The sequence below is a fragment of the Palaemon carinicauda genome, chromosome 27 (assembly GCF_036898095.1).
Source record: "Palaemon carinicauda isolate YSFRI2023 chromosome 27, ASM3689809v2, whole genome shotgun sequence".
Classification (NCBI taxonomy): Eukaryota; Metazoa; Arthropoda; class Malacostraca; order Decapoda; family Palaemonidae; genus Palaemon; species Palaemon carinicauda.
The window spans coordinates 70,202,950-70,216,957 of NC_090751.1; the positions used below are offsets into that span (position 1 = coordinate 70,202,950).

The 14,008-nt window shown below is 45.8% G+C and overlaps 1 protein-coding gene across 1 annotated transcript in view; it reads right to left on the reverse strand.

The window, feature by feature from the left end:
* Positions 1-14,008, reverse strand: part of faf (ubiquitin carboxyl-terminal hydrolase-like faf) — a 346,068-nt gene that overhangs the window by 120,501 nt on the left and 211,559 nt on the right. Inside the window, exons 29-31 of the mRNA XM_068351160.1 lie at positions 10,782-11,045; positions 10,456-10,536; positions 10,156-10,282 (exon numbers count right to left, since the gene is read on the reverse strand). Coding sequence (XP_068207261.1) covers positions 10,156-10,282; positions 10,456-10,536; positions 10,782-11,045 — 472 coding nt within the window. The remainder of the gene's footprint in view (positions 1-10,155; positions 10,283-10,455; positions 10,537-10,781; positions 11,046-14,008) is intronic.

Genomic DNA, 14,008 nt, shown 5'->3' on the forward strand with positions numbered 1-14,008 from the left:
ACACCCGATACCATAGAGGGAAAACGTCTGTTCGTTGGTCAAGGCCTCTCGAACCCATAAGTCGTTTGACATTACTTCTCCCCTGGGCTTGGGAGCATGTAAGAGGTCCCGGACTAGGTGAACGACAGGCACGAACAGACGAACCCTCGGACGCAACACTGTAACACTTTGCGCCTCGGACGCAACACTGTAACACTTTACGCATATCACTTTATCACTTCGAGTTTCTGTTTTGCACTTATTTCTACCTGAAACACGCAATTCTACCCTTCATTAAAAGGTAGTAATTGCGAAATCAGTCGTATAATGGAAGCTCATAATACCAGCAAAAAACAGAAAACATATTTTAAGATAAAAAAAAAAAAAAATCAGTGGCTGGGAAAGAGACTAAACACTAGTTCATATAACTACGTTTTCAATCTCTCACCGCACATAGCCTGGGGACGAGAATAAAAACCTAAAAACGTTTTATCCTTCCTCCCCGTACAGCGACTAGGGACGTGAGTAACACGAGAACAACGTTACCCGCTTGAACGGAACGTTTTCTCTCCTCTCTCTCCCTCCGTCTCTATCTCTCTCTCTCTCTCTCTCTTGATTTCGCACCTAAGAGCCCAATTATATATCGTCAAAAAAAAAAACATGTTATTTGACTAAAGGAAAAAACTGAAAGGTTTTTCAAATAAAAAGTTCCTTTAAATTAGAATTTAAAACATTTAAGCTAAGAAAGAATGAACAAAACGTCAGAATCGATTTACTCTTACTGCAAAGTGAAACCGTGATACACTCTCTCTCTATCGTAACGATAGAGCGCATGTTGAACATCCTGAACGTCAACAACTGCGTAGCATAAAAAAACTAAACGTTAGTTCATCTTTGAAAACAGTACGAAGACTATCAAAGAAATTCTTTCATAAAATATTACATTTAAAAAGTTTTAAATCCTTAGCTCTTTAAAAACTAAAGACGATATAAAGGGCTCAACGTTGATTAACTTCGGTTTCCAAGTTAGGACCGCCTACTCTCAGGAAAGGTCTATATAAACAAAGCATTAAAATTTATTTTTATATGTTTATAAAAAATGGAAAGTTAATCGAAGAGGCCTAATAAAGGCGGAGAGATATAAAATATATAGAGGAAAATCTATAACGTGATAAGATAATTACTAAAAGCCTAAACACACTTCCGTCTAAGGGAAGGGTCGGCCATTTAAAAGTGAAAGAAAGTCCATACTCTCTTTGTCACCATAATTAAATCTATCCAAAACGAGTTCAAGATTTAAGATGAAGATAAAACACCTGCATAGCGAAAGCTCAAAACTAGAATAGTGTACTTCACCAAATAGTTGTGAAAACAAATCCAGTTAGCAACAGCGAATTAGTAGGTCTTGCCGGTAGCCCGACAGAGAGAAAATTGAGTTCTTTGTTTACAATGAGTACTGGGTATCTGAACGACAGATGGCGCTGTTGAGTACACCCCCTACCTGTGTAGCGATCGCTGGCGAATTTTTCCGTAGAGTTTTTCTGTCGAGCAACAGAGTTGCAGCTATTATAATCACCGGCTAAGTTAAATATTGAAAAATGGGTCCTAAAAGGCTTAGTTTTGCAAGTGGTAGTGGTAGTGGTGAGAAAAGGAAGAAGGAAATGCTTTCTTTAGAAGTAAAGCAAGGAATTATTGCAAAAGAATATAGCCGAAACATGTCGACGATCTCGACAATCTTGAAACAGAAAGGAGCCATTAAAGCAGTGAAACCTTCTAAGGGGATCACCATCATTTCAAAATGTTGTAGCCCTGCCATAGAAGAGATGGAACGACTTCTGCTAATCTGGATCAAGGACATAGATTGTTGGCGACACCATCACCGAAACTATCATCTGCGAGACGGCGCATGCCATCTTCACTGACTTGAAGGAGGCGAGCTCTGGGGGTGATGCTGGGGAGAGTTCAACCGAACGTTCCTCAGACGATTTCAAGGCATCTCGTGGCTGGTTTGAAAAATTTAAGAAACGGTCTGGGATTCATTCAGTTGTTCGCCACAGAGAGGCTGCTAGTGCGGACACAAAGGCTGCAGCTGACTTTGTGAAGAAGTTTGAAAGGACCGTGCAGGAAGAAGACTACATAGAGCAGCAGGTGTTCAATTGTGATGAAACCGGGCTGTTTTGGAAGAAGATGCCCAGTCGAACCTACATCACCGCCAAAGAGAAGAAATTGCCTGGGCATAAGCCAATGAAGGATTGGTTGACTCTTGCCCTATGTGCCAACACTAGCGGGGACTTTAAAGTCAAGCCCTTACTGGTTTACCATTCGGAGAACCATAGGGCCTTTAAGGCACAGAATGTGGATAAGGACCAGCTTCATGTTTTCTGGCGATCCAACTCGAAGGCCTGGGTCAGTAGGCAGTTCTTTGTCCAATGGGTTAATCAAGTTTTCGGTCCTTCTGTGATGAAGTATCTTCATGAGCATAAATTGCCTTTAAAGTGCCTGCTATGCCTTGACAATGCACCCGCTCACCCCCTCCCCCACCCCCCGGGACTCGAAGATGATATCTTCGAAGAATTTAAGTTCATAAAGGTGCTGTATCTTCCACAGAATACCACCTCTAACCTCCAGCCCATGGACCAGCAAGTCATCTCAAAGTTCAAAAAGCTCTACACAAAGCACCTATTCAAGCAGTGCTTTAATGTCACGCAAAGCACAAACTTAACTTTGTGTGAATTTTGGAAAAGCCACTTTAACATCGTGCACTGCTTGAAGATCATAGATCAGGCTTGGGTGGGATTAACTCGACGAAACATCAATTCTGCCTGGAAGAAGCTGTGGCCTGATGCAGTTTCTCCCAGAGATTTCGAAGGTTTTGACCCCGAACCTGATCCTGTGGTGGGTGAGGCGGAAAACGTAGAGGAAATCGTCTCCCTTGGCAAGTCCATGGGTCTGGAGGTTGACGCAGATGACATCATGGAACTCGTCGCCGAACCTCACGACGAACTTACTACAGAGGAGCTCAAGGAACTCCATGCTATGTCTGAGCACATGAGTGATGACGAGGAAGGGATCGAGGAGGTAGAACATGTGTTAGGTTCGGCACAAATAAAAGAGGTGTTAGGAAAATATCAAGACGTGGTCGACTTCATCAACAAATACCATCCAAAAAAATTGCAGGTTTGTCGTGTAGTTGTGCAGTTCGATGATGTTTGCCTAATTCATTTTCGAAACATTCTGAAAAGCCGTACCAAGCAACTTTCTATCGATAGCTTCTTTAAAAAAAAAACTACAAAGTATCTGGGATCTCCTCCCATCCGACCAGAGTTTTGTGTAGTTTACCCTATTCCCGTTTTCTATGAGGGGTAACCTCAGGCGGAGTGATACGCGCCGAGGCTAACCCTGGGGCAGAGAGCATGCTTGCTCAGGTCTCGACCTCCAGTAAGTTCTTGGCAGCTTAGGTTTCTAAGAAGTCCAGAAAGGCACTCGGGGAAGGAAGGGTGGGCCATTACCCGAAAGTAGTTCGAGGTAAGTACTGTTAGGAGAAATACAAATTACTTAAAATTTGTGATTTGTTCCAACATGGAGTACTTACCTCGAACTACTTTCTTAGGAGACTTATACTTTAGGAGGTGGGAGTGGCCTTCCTGACCTAGAGACCGTGCTGAAGCATATCCAAGGAACCTAGATAGGAGGCTAGGTTCTGTTGACCCCAAGAAACACGAGAAAAGAGGTAAAACTACCCAAAAGACTCATGTTAGTGTCTAAGTAACTCACCTCTACAAGAAATCCTCGGAGACATGTCATTCCAATGACAGCGTATCTTGTAGGTGACTCAGGGGACTATAGGAGTCAATTTTTGAGCGGAAACAGGGGAAGGAAGAACAAGGGGGTTAAGAAACGAACCTGTGTCTCTTGGACTTACTACCCGCAGTTATCACTGAGGCTATACCTTTAAATCGTTTGGAGTGCTGAAATGACAGTACCTATCGAGAACCCGTCCAGGGACTTCCTCGAATAGTCCTTCAAGTAGTGAGCTGTGAAGGTTGATTGGTTAGCCCAGGTGCCTGCTCTAAGGATCTGGCCCACTGCCATATTCTTCTTGAATGCCAATGATGTACTTAGGCCCCTAATGTCGTGGGGTCTGGGTTTGCCCGACAGTGGAATCCCTGCGCTAATGTAGGCTCTGATAATCACCTGACGCAACGAGAAGGAGATAGTGTTTTTCGAGACTGGCTTCTTCACTGGGCCTGTGGAAACAAAAAGACTTTTGATCCCGGGGTCGAAGTCTGGCTGTCCTCTCCAAGTATTTTCTTATTGCCCTGACGGGGCACAGCCGCAAGTCCTTCGGGTTGTCCGACTGAGGGATTGCCGGCACTGAGAAGCCCTCAAACCTGGGATCCCACACGGCTGGATTCTGGGTCTTTGCTACGAAGGATGGCACGAACCTGAAGGTAGCTTCTCGCCAACCCTTCGAGTGTGAAACCTCGTAAGACAGTCCATGGATCTCCCCTATTCGTTTTGCTGAGGCCAACGCCAGCAGAAAAACTGTTTTGAGGGTGAGGTCCTTGTCCACGATGTCTTTTAGGGGTTCGAAGGGCAGTTCTGACAACATCTTCAGGACTGGCCACGTCCCACTGTGGCACCCTAACGGCTGGGGGGGGGGGGGGGGGGCCACGACTGCTCGAAGCTCTTGATGAGCATCGAGATGTGTCTAGAGGCACCCAAGTCGATGCCCTTCAGGAGGAAGACTTGGCCCAGCGCAGCCCGGACCCCTTTGATGGCCGGGATGGACATGTTAACCACGTCCCTGAGATAGACCAGGAAGTCCGCTATCTCTGGGATAGAGGCCCTCAGTGGTTTGATGTTCTTAGAGACACACCATTTAGTAAAAGTGGCCCACTTTGCCTGGTAGACCGCTGCCGATGATCGTCTCAGATAGCTTGACATCCTCGCTGCTGTTCTCGACGAATAGCCTTCCTTCCTCAGGAGACGCTCGATAACCTCCACGCATGAAGACGGAGGGACCGAGGGTTCTCGTGGAACCTTTGAAAGTGGGGCTCCCGGAGAAGGTCTAGTCTGTCCGGAAGGGGCCAAGGTGGAAGGCGCGCCAGGTCCTTTAGATCCAAGAACCATTCTCTCTCCGGCCACCAGGGCGCTACCAAGGTCATCCACAGGTTGTCCGCCCGCCATACTCTGTTGAGGACTTGTCTGAGCGTCCCGAAGGGAGGGAAGGCTTACACGTCGAGGTTGTCCGTTGTCCCAAGGATGTTGAAAGGCGTCCTCGAATGCCGCTTCTGGGTCTGGCACAGTAGAACAAAACACGGGGAGCTGTGCGTTCAGTCTCGTTGCGAAGAGATCCATCACTGGCGATCCCCATTTCTGAATGATGGCTTTGGCCACTTCCGGGTGTAGAGACCATTCGGACCCTACTACTTTTCCCATCCTGCTGAGACCGTCGGCCAGGACGTTCCTCTTTCCTGGAATGAACTTTGCTGAAATTCTGATCAGCTCCCCTTCGGCCCATTCCAGAAGTTCCAACGTAAGGACGCACCACAACTTCGATTTTGGTCCTCCTTGCTTCTTTATGTAGGCCACCACCGTGGCGTTATCGCTCATCAGTGCCACGGTGTTCCCCTGGAGTAGATGGGCGAACTCCAGGTATGCCCTTCGCACTGCCCTCATTTCTAGAACGTTTATGTGTTGGGTTTTCTCCTCGTCCGTCCAACTTCCTCTTGCTGATCTTCCAAGGAGATGGGCACCCCACCCCTCCTTGGATGCGTCCGTGAACAGGAGCATCTCCGGAGGGTCGGCTGCGAAGGGCATCCCCTTGAGGGTGTTCGATCTGACGCGCCACCACTCCAGGGTTCCTTTCGTCTCCGGGAAAACTGGGATCACTTTGTGGGGGGAAGTCTCTCTGGTTCCAGAGCTCTTTCAGATTCCACTGGACACCCAAGTTTGAGTCTCCCCTGGGGGACCAGTTTCTCCAATGACACGAGGTGGCCTATCAGTCTCTGCCAGTCCTTCGCTCTCCTGGGCTGGCCCGACAAGAAGGGACGGAGGATCTGGTCTAAGTTGTCTGGTCTCTCCCCGGAAGGGAAGGCTCTCGCGAACCGGGAGTCTAGGACCATCCCGAGGTAGGTCATCCTGGTGGAGGGTATCAATTGGGACTTCTCCAGGTTGATGATGATACCCAGGACGTTGCAGAACCGCAGTAGCTTCGTGCCTTGCTCCCTCAGTACTTCCCGAGGCTGAAAGTAACAACCAGTCGTCCAGGTACCGAATCAGGCGGATACCCTGTTCGTGTGCCCAGGCTGAGACCGTTGAAGACTCTCGTGAAGACCTGAGGTGATGTTGACAACCTGAAGCAGAGGGTCTTGAACTGCAACGTCTGGGAACCCCATTTCACCCTTAGGTACTTCCTGCTGGAGGGGTGGACTGGAATCTGGAAGTATGTGTCCTTGAGGTCTATGGACATCATGAAGTCCCCTTCCCTCAAGGACGCTAGGACCAACTTCGTGGTGTCCATCTTGAAGTCGGTCTGGTACACAAACTTGTTGAGGGCTGAGAGGTCTATGACCGGTCTCCATCCCCCTGTCGCTTTCTCCACCAGGAACAGCCTGCTGTAGAACCCAGGGCCCGGATCCTTGACTGGCTCTACCGCCCCTTTCGCCAGCATCGCTGAGATCCCCCCTGCTGTCTTTCTCAAGGGGTCCTTGGGAGCCAACCACTCTGCCTGTTGATCTGGCATTAGGGGTGGGGGGTCTGCTAGGAAGGGTAACCTGTTCCCTTCTTTCAAGACTGCTACGGTCCACGGGTCCGCCCCGTGGTCCTTCCATGCTTGCCAAGAATGTCTGAGGCATCCCCCCACCTGAGGCTTCGGCAGGAGTAGGGGGCCTCTCCCCCTATCTTCTTATAGAGGCGCGGCCTAACCGCCCTCTTCTGGCCGCTGCGTAGGAAGGTCTAAACGAAGACTGAGCCGGGGCTGTTCCCCTACTGGAGGGCTGCGGTGTCTGCGACCAGGCCGTAGTAGGGACGTCTCTCCTGGGCTGGCTAGGCGAAGCCTGAGGAGGGCGGGGAACGTCGAAGGTGGTTCTTCTGTGGGTGGGTCTTCTCACTGGAGGGGGTCTGGAATCTCCCGTGTCCTTCAGTTTCCTGACCCGTTCGATTGTTTCTTCTGCCGCCTTCAGGGGGAAAATTGAATCGTCCCACAGGGGCAGGCTCCTCAGGGACCTCAGGGACCTCGCTTCCCTGTCGGAGAAGCGCCTGGTGAGTTTATTGAGGACTGTGTCTTTCCTCCGCAGAACCCAGTTGGCGGCCTGTGCGAGGGACTGGTACGATGAGAATTTTAGGGCCTTACTCCAGAGCTAATCAACTCCTTTAGTAAGGCCTGGTTCTCTGGGATAGAGAGGTCGTAGGAGGACTGGACGCCTACTAGCGTGGAAGCCACCAATCCAGCCAAGACGACACGTTTACGAGGTCCTTAGCTATCTCCTCCATCATGGTCGCTTCCGACGGAGAGAGACAGACTGGTGCTGTAGAGGCCCTTTCTTCCGCTGCTCCTTGGCCTAAAACGGCGACTGCCGGCTCCACCGTACAAGCACTTGCACGATGTCCCTCCGGCAGGTAGAATTTGCTCTGCGACTTCAGGCCCTGAAGCAGCTTAGAGGAACTCTGTGTCTTAGGGGCTTTGGCATGGTTGGCCACGATCTTATTCACGTGGGCCCTACCTAGCCTAACGTCCCTGGCTAACGGGAGCGCTAGAGAGGGTCTCTGCTGGACAGGGGCATCCACTAGCCTGCTGAGACTCGACTGCCAGAATTCTTCGGAAGAGGGCTCGGGCTCGTCCAACCTATGATGCCTCCTGATGAGCCCTATCACCCTCCTGTAGGCTGACACCTCCGAACCCTCTACATGGTCGCTCAGCTCCTCCGTAGGGCGTCCAACTGCTTGAGGCCTCCTCTGTATGGGGGGAAGGAGATGACCTGATCCGCTCCGACTCCTGTGGCTCTGGATGTAGGGCAGGCATCACCGTCGAGACGGGGGCCTCCGTCCTAGGTCTATTCTTCCTCGCGGAGGTCCAGGCATCCGCGGGTCTACTCGCGAGGGGAGTCGCTTCTCACGATCCTGCCGGTTCGAAGATAGCTTGGGGGTTGGGACGAGGCTGCCAGACCGAGGGGGCGACTCTCTCCGCTGGGACCTTAAACGACGACTCCCTCCGTCGGTCGTATCTGCCGTAAGATGCGTATCTCTCCGGTGAACGAGTCCTAGGGTGCCAACTTGAGGAGCTCGGGACTGCTGACAGCTCGATGAGTTTACTGCGTGGGATGACCAGCCATTCTTCCCCCGGGGAGCCACTTCTCCTATATTTTCTTCTGAGGGATCGGGATCGTCTACCCACGTGGCGGAACCTGGAGCGGGAACGAGTGTCTCCTGCAAGACCTCTCGCAACGTCTATTAAGTTTCCTCCGGGCCTCGTCCTCCGAGGAGCAAGAAAGGACTTCAGCTAAAGATCCCGACGACCTGTAGGACCTCGCCGGCGAGCCCGACTCGCGTCGCGGCGTTGGGGGGGGTCCACTCGATGCTCGATGGAAGGCGGGGGCTGCAAGAAGACGTCCGGAAGAGTAGCTGACGGCGCTGGAGGGGAGCGTGGGCATTCTTCGTTGGGGGACCAGGTTCCAAAGTCTTCTTCCATCCTCAACGGGGACCTGAAGGGCGTCTTTGGCGGTACCCATGCTAGGGAGTCCAACGGCGGCGAGTCCTCTCTCTCAGCGGCACCCTCGGCTGCAGAAGCACCTGAAAAGCATGCCCACGAGGCGGGAGAAGATGTAGGCACAGCTTTACCCCACATAGGGTCATCTGAGGAGACGGACCCTGCTTGCACCAGGGCTTCGTCCCCCGCACACACTCCCGACCCTCCCTCAGGCCCCTCACTTGCCTGAGATGATGCCACAACCCCACTATCCTGCAACTCTGACTCCTGGGGAAGGGCCACAGGCCTCTTCCCCGCAACGGACTTACCTCGACCCCTACTCTGGGTAGGGGAAGGTGGTAGGGAGGCTCGGTCTGACAACACGCCCAGCGAAGTAAGAGGAGAAGAGACGTTCGGCTTCTTAGGTGACCTCTTCGGCGCCTTCTTTTTGGTGCCGTAACGCACCCACTGCACCTCGTTCCAGGACACGCACTCCGGACACGTGGCCGTAGGGGAACACACACTGCCCCTACACGACAAACACAAGGAGTGCGGGTCTACTTCAGGTTTCGACAGGAAAGCACCACACGATTTACCGGCCATAGGCTCAGGACAACGGCGGGGATGCTCCATCACACACTAGTAATGCACCGCGAGACACAGGAACGCTGAGGGAAAGAATAAGCTAAAGCACAAAGGTACCACGTGAGACACAAAGGGAAGTCGGGGACACAAAGGGTCGCACTCTGTTAAGGAGAGCGTCGTGATGATATCGCGACGTGACCAGAGAACTTACTGGAGGTCGAGACCCAAGGTTAGCCTCAGGGCGCGTATCACTCCGCCTGAGGTTACCCCTCATAGAAAACGGGAGTAGGATAAACTACACAAAACTCTGGTCGGATGGGAGGAGATCCCAGATACTCCTAAGAAAGTAGTTCGAGGTAAATACTCCGTGTTGGAACAATATCCATTTTAATACATGAAAATCAATTATTTCTCAAGAAATAATTGTCCTATTAGTGCACTATTTCTGACTGACTTGTGACGTCCTCAGTGAAAAAAACGGCCGTAAAGTCGAAGCCATAAGTCGCATAGGTCGTAAGTAGACAACTACCTGTACTAGATCAGCCATAATCATATCACAACAACTTAACCCACATGCCCAATAACATTCTTTAACTCTGCTATACAAGAATTAAATGGTTCATTTAGTTTTAGGTTATATTTATGACTGGTATTGTGCACATGGTGGGTAGATACGTTTTTAAGGGTTACAGTCAATGGCAATTTTAAGTGATTCCCATTGTTATGCATGTATCAAGAGAGGTTAGATGCAGTGACCCCAATCTGGATTTAAGTTGGCTGTACATCGACCTATGTATACCTTTTAATAATGTGGCTTCAGTGGGGTTAATCTGGGTTAGCATACTTGAAAGTTGTTGCATATAGATTCATTATACACAAAACACCAATCTTTCAAACTTTACCTGAATAATACATATCGGTGAGCATATCTGCCAGTAGTTTGAGGTTAGGGACACAGCCAGTGCATAGAGTGACTAGAAGTTCATATGCTGCTATCACAGTTGGTTGAGTTGAGCACACTGGTATGGCCTACATGTAAAGAAAATACTCAAAGTGATATTAAAGGCATTTTCAAATAGTACGTAGTCAAAACAAATAAAAATATTTTCAATTCTGATTAACAAGTAATAAATAAAAAAAAAACCGAAGTAAAATCAACATTAAACCTGTCACATTTTAATCTATGAAACCAAAATGTTTACCTGCTCAGCAGGCATCTCTGCTGCATGCTCTAACTGAAGGTACACCTTAGAAAAGGGGAATATAAAGTCTTCTACAAGTTCCTGAAAAAATAAAAAGATTCTTTTAATACTGAAACTATACAAGAGCCTTTGATCACCTTTCTTACTGAATACAGTAACATTAAATACAAAATTAATTTGGTGCGTAAAATTTACCTTTCCCAATGGCTTACAAAATGTTTACTATAAAAGTTCAACAATGATAATTACAATAGAATATTTCCAAAATTAATGTAATGGCATCTATGTAAATGCAATTTCACTCTATTTAAAAGGTTCATACATACCTTAATTAGAAAAATTGACTTAGAAGGATCGCCACCAATTTCATACTTCTTTTCAGGAGGAAGAAATGCTACAAGTTCCCGTGTTACACACAGATGACCTTCCAGCAGGGTGTCGTCTACAGGTAACTCTGGTCCACCCTGGGCTGACTGTGCTACACTGGTTCTAACTTTTTTCAACCATTCTATCTCATTCGTTAATAGGCGATCAACACCTGTCACAGCCACACTTGATACACACGCCCAATTTAACAAACCACACAATAACTGCAAATAATGAAATAAAAATTAGATAATGAAATAAAAATTAATAGAAGTATAAATAACATGGTATACATTTCTTAAAAAAATTAAAACTTAGTTCATTATATTTCTAATTTAGGCATCAGAAATAATTTCATTAACAATTTAAGATGCTATAATGTCTTATGAACATTCTAAAAGGATTATTAAGGATAATACCAATCCAAATAGAGAGATAAAGCAAAGGCAAGGAACACATCATAATTCCTTCCTATATATACAAAAGAAATTTTTTGCAATTTTTTTTTCTCAAAAATCAATGGACACACCATTTACATCTAGAAGGGACACATAGACCATATCAATTCTATCTTGTAACTTAAGTGCATAATGGCATTAGCAACACTCTAATCCCCTTAAACAACCATATTAACTGATAAAAGGAAGTTAAGTAAATCATGAAACTGATTTGAAATAAACCTTCAGAAATCAGTACAAGAGGAAGGCAAGGTCCTAACACAATATTCAAGTTTTAACTCTTGGAGATGTGGGAGATCTTTCCCATATTCTAAACAATCTGCAAGAGATAAAATACACAACTCAACCAAGCTGTGAGTGGAGACGATCACAAGCTACGGTCAAAAAATGGGAATACTGTAGGGTGAGCAACCTCATACTTAAGGACTTGATAAAAACAGGGAAAATAGGGATGAAAGACATTTGGCGAAGTATGCTGTCTTTTATCCAAAGATACATGAGAAAAAGATTTTCAAATTGACTGCAATCTTCCTACTCTAATACAGAAATAAAATCAATAAAAATTAACTTTTACAAATTGATATCACCATCAATCCTTATAATCAAATGAACAAAGGCAGATGAGCTTTAAAAATTGACATTGATATCACAAATTCTGATCATAAAATGAACATTTATCCTCGGTTGTCATTGTTTAATGGGTCAAAATAACCAATGTTACCTTTTATTCTTGATACTTGACAAACAACTGACAATTACAGTACTAATATAGCTTTACCCTTAGAAGAGTTTGCATACTAAAGGGACCTGGCCAATGTTGAGGCAGAACAAATTTTTTTCATTACACTCATAGAAAAACCCAACACCAGAAATCTGGTTATAATACCGTTATGTTTTTCATAAAAATCCCAATAATCTTAAATAGCCTCATCTATTGTAAGATAATCTTATATAGATAAAAAGTAAAAAAGAGTGACCAATTCAAACTGACTCTACCAGGGAGTTTGATACCTTTCTAACTCTGTTTTGACGTTGTTACTGTTTTAGAATGATTTATTGTTAACTTGTTCTCATCATTTATTTATTTCCTTATTTCCTTTCCTCACTGGGCTATTTTTCCCTACTGGAGCCCTTGTGCTTATAGCATCTTGCTTTTCCAACTAGAGTTGTAGCTTGGCTAGTAATAATAATAATAATAGTCAAAGGATCAAAAGCAGGCAGTTATGCATGGTGGAAATGTCCCCTTTGATTAATGTCTTGGCATAATCACTTGCCTTCATATCCTGCAATAACACCTTATTTCTACTCCCTCTCAAACAGGGTACACAAGTTGAACATAACTTCCATAGAGCAGTTATTATTGCGGCTAATTTGCTACTCAACTCTATGATTCAACTTATTGATTCACAAGTTGATAAATTACCTTTGATACCATAGAATTCCCATGTACAAAGTCATGATGGTTTGTAGGTACAGGGTCATTATCGGTCAGATGTTTGACTACTGCCTTCCTTGTGAGTTTCCAAGATCATTATAAAGTGGGATACTAAGAGCTATGAAGTTATGTGATTTTGGGATATCATTTACTGTTTGGCTTCATGGCTGGGTAAATTTTGGCCAATTTAAAGACCTCTGCAACGTCATAATAGTTAATGATTTACAACCAAGGAAATAACTTTTTTATGAGTAATTTCTATAGAATTACAGGAAGGAGGTTAATTAAAAAAGCAAAAATTTTCGATTATTTCTTTCAAAACTGTTTTGGAGTAACACACGATTGGTGCTACTCATGTTGAAAAAAGTAGTTGGATTCTCTGTCTTGTGGTTCGGGTCAGTATTCACATATTTGTTTATATAAGAAAAAACTTCGGACAATTTTTTTTCAGACGAGAAAACTGATAGCTGTTGCTCCATGTGCAGTTTTTCCAATTGGTAACCTAACTGTCCAATATGAATTTAGTAGCAGCAACTTTAGAATTTTCATTTTACGTCTCTCTGGATCAGAGTTTATCCCACTTGGAGGTTTTTTTTTTTTTTATCTGGGGCAGCGTATGTTAACAGTTCATACCACTCTGTTAGTAATAAGATGCACTGTTTCAGCTCAGTTTGAATTATGGAGGTTGAACACTGATAGGGAGTGGGTGGAGGGATTCTTACAATTAATGTTTATAATGTTGAAAGTTAAAAATTATGTAAGTTTCACATATTACGTGATGATTGGAGAGAGCTTTAAGTTGCTTTGAGATGTTACCCCACTAAAAGGCAGCGAATCCGCCAGTCAAGGTGTATACGAGATTTGTCACCATCTGATATACATGCTCATTTACTCTATAACAACCTACATTTCCACTTACTTGTTTTACTGCTGGTTACAGAATAAATTTATCAAAAGTTTGCTTTATTTTCTTTTGTATTTCTCTCTAAACACAATTTTTTTTTTCTTCCATTCACTATGAGTGAGACCCCTGCGTGTCGTAATAGGCTACTAAAAGGGACGGGAGGAGGGGACTGGGAACCCCATCTCCTGAAATTTTATTCCTGAAAGATATCAAAGAAGAAGAGCTGGGGGGAAAGTGATTGCTCCCAGGACTCTAAGTTTTAGGGTGTCTGAATGTGATTGGGTGCAGTACGATAGAGTAAAAGATGTGAGATTTGAAGTGTGTTTAGGAATATAAGGATGGATATACAGTATTGGCCTTGTGTGAGACAAAGATAAAAGGGAAGGGTGA